The sequence below is a fragment of the Danio rerio genome, chromosome 12, assembly GCF_052040795.2.
Source record: "Danio rerio strain M-AB ecotype USA chromosome 12, GRCz13ab, whole genome shotgun sequence".
In the NCBI taxonomy this organism is placed as follows: Eukaryota; Metazoa; Chordata; class Actinopteri; order Cypriniformes; family Danionidae; genus Danio; species Danio rerio.
The window spans coordinates 10,722,795-10,739,700 of NC_141032.1; the positions used below are offsets into that span (position 1 = coordinate 10,722,795).

Consider the following 16,906-nt stretch of genomic DNA (forward strand, 5'->3'; position numbering starts at 1 on the left):
TCTTTTAATTTTATGCTGAATTACAGGCCAACTTTTCACTATTATAATTCTCGATTCCTAAATATGGTTCTTTCACTGATTTTTTTTTATTCTACTTTTTAACATGCTCTACATCTTGCATTTGTACCTTACAATAATCTCTTACAAGAAACAAGATGTGTGCCTAACAAGTTATTATGCTTTTAATAAAACTATGTTTAGGGCCTGTTGTAAGACAATCCTCATTTATTATCTCATTTATTTATTTTTCTTAAATTAAGTCTTGCTTTATTTTGTGGCAACATTTATTTCAGGTTATAAAAAGTAAGATTTATCATTATTATTATCATTAGCATTAGTATTTGTTCATTCCAGACATCAATTTCTCCAAATGACTAGTTGATACCAGTATATGGTTGTTGATATTGATTAAACTTTGATTAAAGTTAAAAGTTTTGTTCATGGTAGCAGAATGTATTTCATTTGTTTGTTTTTTTGTTTTTTTTTTACATTTGTTGTATAACAGAAACATAATATTGGTACATTGGTACAGAGAGAGTATTATTATTATTATTATTATTATTTTATTATTTATTTATTTTTATTTTTTGCAGTAAATGTACTTTAATGGCCTTAAAACATTTTTAATTATTGTATTTGCTGAACATTTCCAGTCAAATGCATAACAAATCTTACAATATTGCACATTTTAGCATAACGTGTAAACAAAGTAACAAAAAAAAAAAAGAATGAGAGACAGAAAATATAAAACAAATAAGAACAAGAGCGGGTACATAACATTTACCATGGAAAAGAGGAGTTTAGCTTTTTAAGTATAGTCACAGTTCTGGTCGACTATAGGCACAATATTTTTTTTCGCTTTACGACTATAGGCACAATATTTTCGAGGAACAGAGGCAGAATGTATTTCGTGTAACTTGACGAGAATTTCCATTTATGTCTATTTTCCTCCTGGCAGACCCGGCTAAGCGATTCAACACCGAGGTGTTAAGAACAAGATGAGCGGGGATCGATTGCTCAGGTCTGGCTGAAGGGAAATGGAAGTCTGCAGACGGGGATAAGAGATTGAACGCTGAATGTGGAACTTTGTTTTGTCTATGAGGAAATACTTAGTGGGAAATGTCTCTTTGGAACTTTTTTGTTTGTTACCTTTCATGCGCAAACCGTTAATGGGACAAAGAACTTGTAAGTTAGATCCCTATCAGATTTCAGTATTGATTTGATCAGATGAGCAACCTCAGTCAGTGCAGTGAACAGATCGACAACAGCCTCCATTCCCGAGCTGGTGAGTGATAGTAATGTACATTCAATACAGGTCAACATTTTAGATAACGACCCAATATTTGTTGGAGCTTTCGCTGACGACTTGTATACCATTAAACGGAACGTTAGCGTTAACTCTCGCGACACACGTTCAGTCAATGCAGAGCTTCGCAGTGAATCCAAATATTACGGATTGTGTATAATAATAATACAGTTTTGCACCAGTCATATTTAATAACCTACATTTTTAATGTTGATAATAGTTTTCTATCTAAGCATGATAGGTTTTCTGTGTCCAAGTCTACGATAAGTTAATCTGTTGTTTGCGTCTTCAACGTTAGACGAAACTGGATGTCCATTTAATCATCATAAATGAGCGATTTAATAACGTTTTATCAACTCTTAATATGAAACAACCTTCATCATTGCGAAAGCTTATGGTTTGCAGAATGCAGTGGAACCGCCTGTTAATAAAGGCGAAGCAGTGACGTATCACTCATTATTCTAGCTGTTGTTTTGTGCTGCAGTGCGTTGATATTTGCAACTGTTTAAAATATTATAACCATGTGAAACTACACGGTGAGGGCTTTTGTTTTGTCTTCCTATATTGATTTTTTTTTAAAGAGCATGTATTGCTGTCTCATGCCCTGCCTGTGTCTGTGGTTGTCTCCCTTTCTTTGGGTTGTTGTTGTTTCAGCCTCTCCTCAGCCCATGACTGCTGCACTACAGCATGTAGACAGCAGTTCTTTCTCCTGGAGCTTTTGCAAATGAAAATGGAGGACGTGTCTCTGTCCAGTATGGACAACAGTAAGATGGAGGTGAGTGGGTACGCATTTATTTTTCATTTTCTATATTCTGCGTAACTGTATCTGTGTTGAATAAGCAAGCGCATGTGGGTGTTTCACCTCTGCGTTATGAAGCCTGATTATCGATATACATTTTTGCACTGCTTTCATTGGTTTTCCCAGCTGATGTGTTCATTGAGTGCAAGGTGAATGCAATGATTATAATTCTGAAGGTTACAATGTGATTCAAGTGTTGTGTCTTTTCCCACAGGGCTTTGCTCAAGAGATCCTGTCTGACCTGGTGGAGGACGCCTGTTTGGGTCTTTGTTTTGAAGTTCACAGGGCTGTCAAACAGGGATACTTTTTCCTGGACGATACAGACCAAGAGAGTATGAAAGATTTTGGTGAGTTTTGGTAATTTGTTCTTTGTATTAAGCACAGATCAAATAAAAGTCAAATGTTTCAAGCCAAGCAGCTTTCCAAGAGTAAGTGGCATTCATTTGTGTGATCACGTTGAACTCGTTGCATAGATTCTGGTTACCACATGTTGAGACATTTATGCATTTTCCCAAAGAGATGTTTAGAAGTGGAACTAAAGCATGATGCTTCATTCAGGTGCTGTAAACCCTCAAAATTATCATTCCATTCTGAATCTATCAGGCTTTCCTCTGTAAAAACACCCATATAGTTATCTTGAAATGTGTTCATGCCGTCATCTTCCATAAAACCAGTAGATCGGATCCACTCTGTCAGGGTTCTTTCATAGTAGCGCTTCTTATCACAGATGAGGCAGACATTGTATACGAGGGTATTCTTTAAAATGTTAAAAACTGTCAATCAACCCTGAATTGTAAAAATTATTATACCTAATTTAACTTAAAGAGCACTGCTAAGCATATACTGGAACCATCAGTGTTGGGCATGCTACTTGAAAAGTGAAGTGAGCTAAGCTATTAGCTACTCTACTTAAAATGTAGCTTAACCACACTAAAAGCTACTCTCTGGGAAATGTAGCTAGCTAATCTAAAAGCTACTTGGCACAATTAGCTTAGCTTCATCTTAGCTATTTTTGCAATTTTCAATTTTTAGTCGAAGCAACTCAAATCCAAGTCAATCATATCTTAGGGATCAACAAAACTGTCAATAAAACTTACGAAGCATAATTGTTCAGTTAAATTATTTACTAATATTCTATACTAAACCAACAAATTATGATATATAACAGCAAAAACAAAAAACTAACTCCTCCCTCAGTCATATTTCCGTCAAGCTAATTTCTTGTGTTAGCCTAATTTGCTGGCGACGTCACTGACCAGAGAGAGATGTAGCAGTAACTATTGTATATCGTTGTTGACCAAAGTAAAACAGAAAAAAGAAGAAACATCATATGGATTTACTTTTATCAGCTAGAGACCGGCCTCACAGCTCTGTGAATGTCGGTGCCGTCACTTATTGATTTGTGATCGGTAAATGGAGCTTGTGTGGACGCTAATACGCTACTTGACTAAAATAATAGCTTTTCTATTGAAAATCTTTTTGATTTCGAAAGTAGTCACTACTTGTAGCGATGCTACTGCCCAACACTGGTAATCATTTGGTTTTTGCTTTCATATTTCATCAGTTAAAACATTATGTGTTTTACTCAATTACAATGATTACTGGATGCCTCTGTACATTAAAGAGATTTCCTGGAAAGACTGAACTTTTATTACTTGTAGTGGACTTTTTTTGTTTATGATCTTTGCAATTTTACCACAAAAAAGTTCACACTTGGAAGAAATCAGTTAAAAAAAATCATCTGATTAACTTGAAATTGCATGAGATCTGCAGTTCCACGCTTCAGTCAAATGAGGTCATGTTCATTTTTTTAGCCCTTTATACAGTAAAAACAGTCTATGTTGCTTTCAATTACAATTACAATTACATAATGTTTTCTGTTTTAAAGTATTAGTCTGACATTAAAGACTGAACTGAAGAAATGACCAAAGAAGGCGAAGCAACATTTACATATTAAATAACTGTTGTCATTGGTTTGAATGTAGTTCGAAGGGGTTTAACTGTTGTTTTTTTTTCCCCAAAAAGGAAGAATCTCATGCTGCCATTTAACGTGTCATTTTAGTTTATGCAGAACAGGCCAATAATCAAGTCATTTCTAACTTAAAATTTATTCTAGAAATTGTGGACCAGCCTGGAGTAGACATTTTTGGGCAAGTGTACAACCAGTGGAAAAACAAAGAGTGCGTTTGTCCCAACTGCAGCCGGAGCATCGCTGCCTCACGATTTGCTCCTCATCTGGAGAAATGCCTTGGCATGGGCCGCAACAGCAGTCGTATTGCCAACCGCAGGTATTATGACTGAACATTAGATCATATTTATAAAATACCTGTCACCTGAACTCAACGCAAATGCTCCGAAAAGCTTGTTGCTTGCTAAAATTTCTGGAATCCACCATAAATGATGATACAATGAATGATCTTTGTACTGGTGTTGTTTGTGCGTATACTTAGAATTGCGAGTGGCAACAACACGAACAAATCGGAGAGCGATCAGGAGGACAATGATGATGTCAACGACAATGACTGGTCTTATGGGGCAGAAAAGAAAGGTGAGACTATTATGCATCGCATTTTTTGCAGGTTCCCAACTTCTGTCCTCAGGGGTCCCCACCCTGCACATTTTGTAAGGGTTATATGCATATCCAGCCAGCTGTTATTTAAAGAATAAAGCCCCACAGGCTTATCAGCAGTCCACCATGAATCAGGGCTGTTGTATAAGACTAAAGGGATTTATTCTGTGACAACAACGAGCTAAATGTACATTGTATTAATACATAAAAACAAAAACATTGATTTGAGTTATAATAAATTAATAGCTCTTTAAAGCGGGGGTCCAATGCAATTTGATTCATACAGAGTTATTTACACTGTTTAAAGTGTTAGACTGCTAAAGCATGGGTCAAGTTTCAAAAACATATTTGGACAAATATTTTTTTAAATCTTTCTTTCAGGTGGTAAAGAGTGCCACAATCCTTTTTTTGAAACTGGCTCTATTTTGTATAACTAAGAGCTGAAGTCCTTGTAGGGGCACTTTTCTCATAAGTGTATGCACCCATTACCCCACAGCAGTGCTCGGCTGAGAATGAATGTGCTTGTGAGAGTAAGCTGATCTCATTTAGCCATAATTTATCCCTATTCACATGTAGTTTTTAAATGCATCAGCTTTTAAATGCCTCCCCCACCCCCCCTAACACACTTTAATAATGCAACTAAATAGGGATACTCTGCCTGTCTTAATTTGATTTCTGTTTAGATCGATTTTGACTTCAGTCGGATTAAGGTAACCAAAAATATCTGTTAAATGCTCGACTTTTAATTAGAGTATTGTCTTAATCATATTAAAATCAGTGACAGTACTCTGTGACGACTCAAGCGCTAACCCTAGATAAAAGGTGTTCACTGATTTTGATGACAGCCTTTCCACAGGTTAGTACTAAGCTAATGTAATGTTAATTGCATAATGCAAATCTGGCATTCATGCCGACAAACAAATGATTAAGAAAATATATTTATGCAATTCAAATGTATGAAATATGAATTGATGTAAAGTTTAATTATATTGTTCAATTAAAATGATTAAAATAATAGAGGTGTGAACCTACACGTCTCACGGTTCGGTTCAGTTACGATTATCATGCCATCGATTCGGTTCAATTCGATATTTGGGTGCATCACGGTGCATTGACGCTGCTTTTATATATTTTTTCACAGCAGCAGCTCTTGTATTAAAATGTATAAATATATTTATATTTATATAGGTTATTATTTGTAATACAATTGCGTCATTTAATACAAACAGTCAGATATATAAACTGTAACTTTGAAAAAAAACGAGCATTAAGCAAATAATATAAACAAATATAAATATCCAGCTCAATTTCTGATCCTTGTCTAGTTCTCTTACACCCCTTTGATTGGGATTGATTGGGTTGCGATTGGCTCTTGCTCGCTGCGCTCTTCAGATGAATGGTAAGCGGCAGGCGGCAGGTGGCAGCGGCGATCTCACAGCCGATCTGTGATAGACACGTTGGAGAAAACTCTGTAGACACGCGCTCGTTTCTGTATCCAAAAGTAACTCTGTAAAACAGCCACGCTAGCAGGTCAAATGGGCCACTGTGTGTGTGTGTGAGAAAGAGAGAGAAACAGAGCGAGAGCGAGCGAGAGAGAGAGAGAGATGGGGTAGGCTACTTTCATTCTCAAACTCACACAGTGAAATTGTGCACAGTTCATGAGTATTTAAGAGTTAGAGCGTTGTAAATACTCGCGATCGTCTCCCTCGCGACAGAGCGCATATGAGGTAAATGACGTCAGTAATAACCGGTTATGATTATTACTGAACCGATACTGAATTGTCCACGTCTGCATCACGGTGCATTGAAGAAACGATTAATTTTGACACCCCTATAAAATAATTATTTTTCTGTCAATTAAAAGGTTTTTTAGAGTCGTCCACCATCATTTTGTGTCTCAAAAGTATTGGTTCAGACACCACTTTGGCACCTGTACATTTTTAAAAGTGTCGATTTAGCACCGGCATCGAAATAACCCCAAATTATACCCAACCCTAGCAATGCGTCTGGTGTATTACATGCCACAGGCAGCAAGGCAGCAGCTGGATTTGCTATATGTCAATTGATCAACTTTTCCTAAACTAGATGAAAGTAAGTGACTGTTTAACTGGCAGAAGAATAGAGTAAATGTTCTAGTTGCCTAAACCATATACATTTGTTTTTTAAGAGTATACGGAAAAACATTAGTATAAATAGACATCGATAATAGGAGGTTAGCATATATTTTACAAAGCACAATTACCCAAGTAAGCATTATTTGATTAAAATTAGAGTTCATCTTTCTTACTTATGCACAGTTGACTCAGTAGCTCCGCCCATGACACGCCTCCAGGTGATCGTTTTCTTCAGGAATGAATCGGAAAGCTGTAAATGTGTCATAAAAGAAAAAAAATAACTAAAAAGTTTTCAAAAAAAGATGGATGTAGATCAACTCTTAGGCACTCAAGATTAACGTGATTTTTGTGAAAATGAGCATGTTATAACCCACTTCAATTAAACGTAAAGCAAAAATATGTATTTTTGAATATAAATAAGTTGATTCTTTATTGGTCTGAGGACTGGAGTTGGGAAACCCTGCTTTAGAATAAATTGCCGAGCTAAATGGGTTTAACTGGTTAAATAGTAACTGAAGCTATTTATTAATCTTTTTTTGTTTTTAACATTTTGTTTTCCAGCCAAGAAGAGAAAGTCAGATAAGGTATTTTTACATTCTTTGAAACAGCCTGTACACTTGGTAAGTCTGCTTTACTGTTATAGATGTTCTTTCTGCTCTTAGATGCTCTCTTACAATTGTAGACACAGGATCTTGGGCAAACTAGCTGTAGCTTTAATATATTTGTTTTAAGATTGTATAATTCGTAACAAAAGTTTCTATCAATTTTTCTTACACTTGGCTCTCTGATCAGTTCTGGACTGTAGCGTACTTTACCTGCCTTGTCACCTTTTATGTTGTTTTCATTGCTTTTATTTGCACATCCTGGCTGTGGGCTAATGTTTGTCTCATCTCTCAACAGAATCCAAATTCACCAAGAAGATCCAAATCCATGAAACATAAAAATGGTAGGTATGTATTTAATTTAAAGCAAATGGACTGTGTGGAATATAAAACACCGTTAAACTTTGAAGCCTTCATATACTATTATATATACTATAGTTATTTTCCATTTTTCACTTGGGGTAAAAAGAATTTCAAAACACCAGAGCAGCAGATTTTAGATGAATATGTAAAAATGGGCTGCACACTTTACTTTTAATAACAAAATATGCATATATTATCAATGACAATATATAGAGAGCAGGGGGCTGTTTCATAAAAGTCGTTTAGAAAAGCGGAGATTTAAGTCAAAAGCCTGACTTTAATGAGCAAACTAAACATCCACGCTTAAATTAGTTCCACAACAGCAAGTTAAAGATCATTTGAGCTAACTAATCTGAGTTCAGTTTAAATCAGGGGTGTCCAACTCCAAGCTCCTTAAATCAGGGGTGTCCTGCATAGTTTAGCTCCAACTTCCCTTAACACACCTGCCTGTAAGTTTCTAGTATACATAGTAAGAGCTTGATTAGCTGGTTCAGGTGTGTTTAATTGGGGCTGGAACTAACATATGCAGGACACCGGCCCTCCGGGACCGAGTTTGGACACCCCTAGTTTAAATAATCTAGATAACTGCTCGTGCACATTACTGTCACAAAACCCTGTAGGTCGAGTGTAGATGCATCGATTATGTTGTGTGCTACCATGGCAACAAATACTGAAGGAGCTCTGAAATGAGACACAGCTGTTCACAGCGAGTGTGCCGCGCTAGTTTTTAGTTCAAACATATAATAATTTAAAAATAATTATTAAAAACTACAGTACGGCTGTACGACAGGAAATTGCAGATATTAAACCCTAATAAACATAAAAATTAATATAATTTAGTTTAAATGTTGTAGTTTGTATTGGTTCCCTACTGAAAAATCCAGCTTAAACCAGCATAGGCTGGTTGGCTGGTTTTAGCTGGTTGACCAGGCTGGTTTTAGAGGGGTTTTGGCCATTTTCAGGCTGGTTTCCAGCTTATTCCAGCCTGGTCTTAGCTGGTCAGGCTGGGAGATGACCAGCCAAGCCAAGCTGGGAGCCCAGCCAAAACCAGCTATATCCAGCTTAAACCAGGGCGGTCAAGCTGGTTTTAGCTGGATTTAGCAGGTCATTTTCCAGCCTGACCAGCTAAGACCAGGCTAGAAATAGCTGAAAACCAGCCTGTAAATGGCCAAAACCCCTCTAAAACCAGGCTGGTCAACCAGCTAATACCAGCCAACCAGCCTAGACTGGTTTAAGCTGGATTTTTCAGCAGGGTTTTGGTTCAATAACTTGAATTTAAATGTATTATCATTCTATTCTAAAAGATGTTTGGTGTATGTGTATTTACTATTAAGTGACTATAAAGTTGTAATCATTATTAAGAGGTTAAGTGAATTAAGATGGCAGGCATCAGATTACGGCAGGTGAATGTTAACATTACTTTGATTAAGCTTGAATTTAAGACTTAGCTTGAGAATTAGCCTGCCCCAGACCAGGCTAGTTTCCCAGCATAAGTTGCCAGAGTGACTGAGTTTGAACTATCATAAATTTGATTTATGACACCAAATCCGCCATTAATCAACCTGACTTAGCAAAATAAGCCTGGCTGTTTCTGTTTGCTTGGTGAATGGAACAGCCCCCATAAGTTCACAATGAATCGGGGTATAAGAATTTGTGATATATTTAAAGACCTTAAGAGAGATGAAATGATGAATATATTCATCATTAGAGGATTTTGGTTTCATATTTTGTGAACTTTAACTCCCCTACTTCTTAAGCTTCTTTAGCATTTATTTTGATAATTTTTGTTATTTTATTTATTAATATTTGTTGTATTACTAACAAGGATGGACATCTCATTCTTTTGTTTAATTCTAAAAAGTATTAATGCCTTTCTGTTACTGTTCAAGCATTGTTAATAAGAATCTGATTCTTATTAATAAAAAAGAATCTGAGCATAACAGGTTTTGCAATCAAGTGATTTTCCAGTTTGTTCATGTTTCCACTCTCCTCTGACCCTGACAGACTGAACCGAAGAGATGAACCGGAGAAGATTTCCACGTCAAAGAAAGCAGAGTCTCAGAACACACCTCTAATCACCACGGGTCAGTGGTAGTTCGAAGGTGTTAACCAGCGGGAACAAACTTTTCTGGAAAGTGTTCTTTGCCATTAATTTTGGCCTGATTTTCTTTGAGATTACATAATACCTCTTCGTTATTGGATATTTGCTTGAAGTTTATCGGGGCTTTCAGGGGCCATTCACAATAGAACGTGTTTGTGAGTTGAAAAGCAGGTGGTGTAAGGGTGAAAAAAAAGTTTTTTGAGTAAGCACTTTACCTTGAGCATCACAGATTTAAAATGCTATGTCAAGCATGTGACAATGCAAACGGCGCAACGCTCAAACACATCCACCTAGTGCATGTTTACTTAAACTAGCAATGTAATTGCAGTGTGTACTGTGTGAACGGCCCCCTTTTGGTGCATTTCAGATGTTCAAGGTCAATTTTGAAGCTTTACGTGTTGGTATAAACATGTTGTAAGCTAGGGCTGCACAGTATATTGAAATGAGATCAAAATAGCCATGTGGCTTAGTGCAGTTCTCAACTGTGCATGCTACACTGTAAAGGAACACTCCACTTTATTTGGAAATAGCCTTACTTTACTTAGTTTAACTCCTCTGGAATTATTGCTAGTCCCTTCTGTAGTTACATTGTGTACTAAGACTGACAGAAAATGAAATGCTCTTTTCTAGCTTGATATGACTAGGAACTATAGTCTTATTTTTAGCGTAATAATGGGAACTATTTTCAACCAATGCATTGTACTATTACACCAGCTGCAGCTAAAATTAGTCAGCAAAGTTCCTTGATCATTACCCTGGAGTATAGTTCCTAGCCATATTGACCTAGAACTAGCAACTTTCATTTTCCATCAATCTTGGTACACAATGTAACTACAGAGAAGTCAAGCTTTAAATAGGGAATTTAGTTATAAGGTAATTTGAGCAAAATGCTAATGGTCTAATCCGATTTAATGACCTATGCTAAGCTAAGCTAAAAGTGCTCAGACACATCTGGAGATCGGCTAAATGGATTCAAAAATAGTAAAACAACTGTTTAACACTTGGTGAATTGTAAAATGAGCCTGTTTCCAAAAAACAGTGAGTGTTCATATAATTACACATACACTGATGAGACAAAACTTAATGATAGGTCATCATAGGTTTAGAGAATATCGTAGACCATCTCCAAGTCTACGCAAGTAAATAATTTAGTAATTGAAGTATAGGTTGCAGAATATATAGGCAGGATAAAAACAATCTGAGCATCTAAAGAGAAAGTTGTTATTGCATGGCAACAGAGACTAAATAGACACAAAGCCAGAGCTTTCCCTATCATCATCATCATCTCAAGAACTGCTAAAACCAACTCATACCGATGTAGTATACATGCCAGACCAGTATGTGCCTGGGAAGATGGATCATGTGTGTAAACATTACAGTTCAGTTCAGCATTTTTGCTGATGCTGTTAAGCTTTGTAGCAATAAGTGACTAAGGCCCAGATGACGTCATTTCAGAAAAATTACAGATTGGCTAAACACGAAGACGCAGAGATGTTGTTTTTAGATTAAAAAAAAAAAAGTATTTTAAGGCTTCTAAGGCACTGGATCCATCTGGACAAACCACGGATACAATTCAATCTTTGTACTTATGAAGCTAAACGCATCTCAAAGTGCTTGGGAAATGAGTCTGAGTAACTCTAAGTTACTCTACACGGTTTGTGGTTAGCAATTCACCATTAGGGTTCCAAGGAGGGACCAACCAAAAACTGACGACACCCAAAACTCTCTGATATACAAATGCAATTATGGGAATTCCACCTTGTCCAAACCAACTGTATGTGTACGGTGACACAAATCACACAGTATTTTAATATTTGCGCATCATACTTTACAGCATATGGGGCTGTATAGTCTGAGTTCCTGTCCAACGTTACAAGAACCTACAATAGGCATGTGAGTGTGGACCCCTTGAAGAACACAACAAGCTGTCTGGAAACCCTCTTTTCTTTAAAATTTCTTCGACCCCATCATAATACTAATGTTCCTGGTGGAAATTGCCTCTTTCGGCACGATAATGCCCGCTGCCAATCTGCACATGTTGTCTAGGAATGATCTGAAGAACTTGCTGGAAAGTTCAAGATGTTTATTGAACTCCAGTTTCCCCAGATCTATCTCCAGTTGAGTTGATTAACATATTCAATATTCAATCTATGGTGGCTTCACAACAGGGGGATCTTGTGGAGTCCGTATTGCATTGGGTTGGTGCTGTTTTACCAGCACAGCGAGAACCACACATTTATTAGGCATGTGTTCCTGATATTTTGACTCATCAGTGTATGTGCATTGTTTTCACAGTGAACTGCCTCATTTCCGCGTATATATACACAGTGGTTCTGAGTCTCAGATTGGCTTGGGTGATTTGCGTGATCTGTGACCTGCATGAAAATAAGTGACTACATCGTGCCTTTACTCTGAAAACTCAAAATATCGCAATGCCATTTATTCCTCCAGTATTGTGCAACCCTATTCTTAGCGATACTGTTGTGTTAAAGGGATAGTTCACCCAACAATGAAAATTACCACATTGTTTATTCTCCCTCATCTAGTTTTAAACCTAAGTTTCTTTCTTATGTTGAATGAAAAATAAGATATTTTGAAAACTGCTGGTACCCATGGCACTCATTAACTTCCATAGCAGGATCAAATTTACTGTGGAGTTGAAGTGTCAGCGACCTGTGTCTTCATAATATATTTCAACAAAAACAAATAGGTTTGTAACAAATGAAATGTGAGTAAATGACACAATTTTCATTTTTGGGATGAAGAATTCCTTTAAAGGAACACTTTTTTTGGAAATAGGCTCATTTTATAAGTCAACTAGAGTAAAATGGTTGCATTTCACCATTGTTTTAAATTCATTCAGACGATCTACAGGTCTGGCGAGAGCACTTTTAGCTTATCTTAAGCATAGATGATTGAATCAGATTAGACTATTAGCACCTCGCTGAAATTTCAGAAAAGAAGCTTTGATAATTTTCCTATTCAAAGCTTGACTTGTTTATAGTTACATCATGTACTAAGACTGACGGTAAATCAAAGTTGCTATTTTCAAGATCGATGAGGATCAGAACTTCTGATTCCAGAGTAATAATCAAGGAACTTTACTGCTGTACCATGGCTGCAACCGCCACCATGACATTACACACTTCTGTTACCTACTTACCTAGCTGGGCACTAATTTCAGGCACTGCGTTATGTTATTGCTCCTGCTGCAGCCATGGTACAGCAGCAAAGTTCCTTGATTCTTACGCTGGAATGAGAGTATAGTCCCTAGCTATATCTGCTTAGAAAACAGCAACTTTCCTTGACCATCAGTCTTAGTAGGTGATTTAACTACAGAAGACTTGAGCTTTAAATAGGTGAAACTTTTTTGAGTGAAATGCTAACGGTCGATATAATGTTTTATGCTAAGCTAAGCTAAAAGTGCTCCCGGCAGACCCAGAGATTGTCTAAATGACTTCAGAAATGGTAAGACTCAACTGTTTAACTCTAGGGGTGTAATAAAAACAAAATCAAATCGGTTTGTAACAAATGAAATGTGAGTAAATGACAGAATTTTCATTTTTGGGTGAAGAATTCTTTTAAAGGAACACTTTTTTTTGGAAATAGGCTCATTTTCTAAGTCACCCAGTTAAACAGCTGAGTTTTGCTATTATCCATTCAGACGATCTACCGAGGACTCGAGCTTTAAATAGGTAACTTATCAAAACTTTTTTTGAGTGAGATGCTAAAGGTCTAATCTGATTCAGTGTTTTATGCTAAGCTAAGCTAAAAGTGCTCCTGCCAGACCCAGAAATTGTCTGAGTGGCTTCAAAAATATTTAAACACAACGGTTTAACTCTAGGAGTGTGGTAAAACTACCTCATTTCCAGAAAAAAAGTGGAGTGTCCCTTTAACTGCTGTTTAGTTATTGACAAAAGTAGAAGACGTAATGAACTGCCTGATGAATTTTTGTTGTTTTGAAGCTTTGCTGGGTCCTAAGCAACATGTGGAGAACCAGGACAGTTCCTGCGTGTTGCTAAGAGACGAGACATTCTCTCAGTAACACTTTGGGTAGCAGACATCACTCACTACCCACAGTGCCACATGGTTTACTTTATCACAGGGTTATGAGAACAGAATTATGCTGATCTGTGGAGACGTGGACTAACTCTTCTGTAAATCAGTTTACATTAGTTTCTTTTTAATCATCTTCAGAAATGTTTGCACAATCTCTCATATCTTACTCATGCAGCTTTGATGGCTGGTTTCTGAAAATAATGACACTTCTAGGATAGAGGAACTTGCATGATGCTCACGATGCTCAGGGAGGGAGTTAAAACTCTTCATCATATCGTAGACGCTGGGCCAGTTGAGCACTCCCATGACTAAGGTGCAGGATTTTTTTTATTTTCCTTTCTGAATAATGCATTCTTATATTTAATCTCTCATTCTGGGGGGATTTTGGAAATGAAATTGTTGAAGATTAATATCAAAGAATCAAGAAAATAAATGTAATGTGTGAACAGTTACCCATCAGGAAATTACGGAGAATCATGATCCAGTATTTTCTTTTTTCTTTCTGTAGTTCGATAGCCAAAGTGTGGTACAGTTGTACTATATTATGTCACTAGTTCTATAGCAAATGATCATACTACATTTTTTTTTTCAATACTAATTTATTGGACACAATGAGAACAAAGCGTGGCATAGATCTCCAAAAAGAATGAATTAATTGTTTTTTTTTATTATTATTATTCTTTTTTTATGTATTAGATGTTTACAGTCTAAGATGTCTTGTGCAGTCTCACTTTGTTTGTAACTGTGTGTACATATATAAATATATGACTAGGTGAAAGTTGCTGCTATCCTGACCATAAGCCATATGCTTATGGCAATGTCATCTATGTAATAAAAGATCTCTGAACCTGCTTTGTGTGTGTTTTATTATAATAATAATAATTCCTTGTATTTATATAGTGCTTTTCTAGACACTCAAAGCACTTTACACAAAGGGGGGAATCTCCTCATCCACCACCAGAGGATGACGCGACGGCAGCCATTTTGCGCCAGACCGCACACCACACACCAGCTGATTGGTGGAGAGGAGACAGAGTGAAGAAGCCAATTAAGATATGGGGAGGGTTAGGAGGCCATGATGGACAGAGGCCAGTGGGCAGATTTGGCCAGGATGCCAGGGTTAAACCCCTACTCTTTTTCGAAGGACATGCTGGGATTTTTTTTTTTACCCGACCACAGAGAGTCAAAACCAAGATTTAATGTCTTATACCAAAGACTGCAATCACTGAGCAGTACAGAGTCCCTGTCACTTTACTGGGGCATCAGGACCCACACAGACCGCAGGTAAAGTGCCCCCTGCTGGCCTCACTAACACCACTTCTGGCAGCAACCTAGCTTTCCCATGTGGTCTCCCATCCAGGTACTGACAGCCCTTAGCTTCAGTGAGCGACCATGTGAGAGTTGCATAGAGCTTATATCTTTTTTTGTATATTTTTGTGATTAGAAAATGAATTTACTCACATAGTTTGTTTAGTCTTTGATTCATGGGTATAAGACAATGCAATTCCTGATGCTTTGGCTTTTTTAAAATTTTGTAAATATCTAGAATTTTAAGTATTTATTTTAGGATGGAATAACTCACATTTACTGTCTTTTAGAACTTTCCCTTTGTACACGTAAAGTTAACCTGATTTTGGTAGAATTACATTTGCCTAATTTTTTTATTTATTAATTTTTTTCGTACAGCAAAGGAAAACATTTATCTGACCAAATGTAATTTTCTGGAACAGAAAAATTCTTAATGACAATGTTTTTCAATTACAGGTTATTTTCAAAGGAAATGTTCACTGATCTTTATTGAAATATCTTTTACCATTTTTCTTAGTTGTTTACACACAATTACTTTTACTTCAGACACAATGACTACAACATGTAACTGATGCACCAATCCACTGAACCAATTCCTCTAAACCACAGGCACAATTCCTCCTTTAATTTACCTCAGATTACAGGTTTAAAACACTTTTTTTTTTTCAAAACACTACACACAATTCTCTGCATTTGCACAACTTTCATGCAGAAAATTTCTTGTTTTCATAAGGAACACACTGTCATTCAAAATTTTAAGGTCAGTTGCCCTACTTTGCATATTAACTCATCACACACACCTGTCTCATTGCAATTTAGAAATTGGAGCTCATTTGGTTCATAGCTGGTTCACTGCTCACCCATGTTTTGTAGTTGTTTATCTCCCTCCATATTCTCTATTCCTCAATCCTATTGAGGATTTGTTTTCTGCCTGGCGATGGAAAGTGTATGACCGAAATCCACACAATTAATTTTTATATATATATTTATTCTGTAACTGTATTCTGTAAATTCTTCTGTTGATCGTATATGTTGTGTGAAACTTAGTGTTGGTTGGGATGAACACTGTGTATACTGTTTTTGTGGGGAAAATACAGTAAAATACATTTGGTACCTTGTGTTTGTATGTTTTGTATAAAAAAACAATATTCTGAAATATTTTACAATGCACTTCTGTAGGCCTATGTACTGTAGTAAGTGTAACACTGAACAAAAAAGGCTTACAGTAAGTCATGTTGAATGGAGAAGAAGTGGTCAATGTTTTACATTCAGCACATCGGTAATCAACTGGTTCTTATAAATATCTATTCATGTGATGGTTTGTGTGTGTCATTTGAAAACAAAATACCATTTTGAGAAGAAATTACATCGTTTTGAATGTGAAGTTTCATTTTGCAGGAAAATTGAAGGGTTTTGCCCAACGTTTGTGTGTGTGTGTGTGTGTGTGTGTGTGTGTGTGTGTGTGTGTGTGTGTGTGTGTGTGTGTGTGTGTGTGTGTGTGTGTGTGTGTGTCTGGAGTTCTGACAATATGAGACAATATGCTTTCAGAAAATGTGTGTAAACAATTGGGAAAAACTTTAATACAAAAAGCATAATAATTAAACATTTATTAATCATTAATATGCTCAATCAGTTATGACATTCATGTGCTGATATGAAAAAGAGTTTAATACTTTGATATAGTA

The 16,906-nt window shown here is 36.5% G+C and overlaps 1 protein-coding gene across 10 annotated transcripts; it reads left to right on the forward strand.

The window, feature by feature from the left end:
* Positions 1-1,019: 1,019 nt before the first annotated feature.
* atxn7l3b (ataxin 7 like 3b) lies at positions 1,020-14,765 on the forward strand. 10 transcript variants are annotated; one of them, XR_015503494.2, is made up of 9 exons: positions 1,020-1,285; positions 1,961-2,081; positions 2,320-2,452; positions 4,222-4,393; positions 4,556-4,653; positions 7,350-7,408; positions 7,689-7,738; positions 9,758-12,882; positions 13,070-14,765. XR_015503494.2 is itself a non-coding variant. In XM_087275166.2 (8 exons), exons 2-8 carry the CDS (start codon positions 2,031-2,033, stop codon positions 9,846-9,848), a joined length of 654 nt encoding a protein of 217 aa, XP_087131292.1. In that variant the 5' UTR covers positions 1,020-1,285; positions 1,961-2,030; the 3' UTR covers positions 9,849-14,765.
* Positions 14,766-16,906: the final 2,141 nt, after the last annotated feature.

What these genes read in the sequence shown, in the direction of transcription:
- atxn7l3b (XM_087275166.2), top strand. Translation starts at nt 2,031, where the DNA reads ATGAAAATGGAGGACGTGTCTCTGTCCAGTATGGACAACAGTAAGATG. An exon ending in TGGACAACAGTAAGATGGAG is followed by an intron (nt 2,082 to 2,319) that starts GTGAGTGGGTAC and finishes CTTTTCCCACAG; the next exon opens with GGCTTTGCTCAAGAGATCCT. An exon ending in AGTCGTATTGCCAACCGCAG is followed by an intron (nt 4,394 to 4,555) that starts GTATTATGACTG and finishes GCGTATACTTAG; the next exon opens with AATTGCGAGTGGCAACAACA.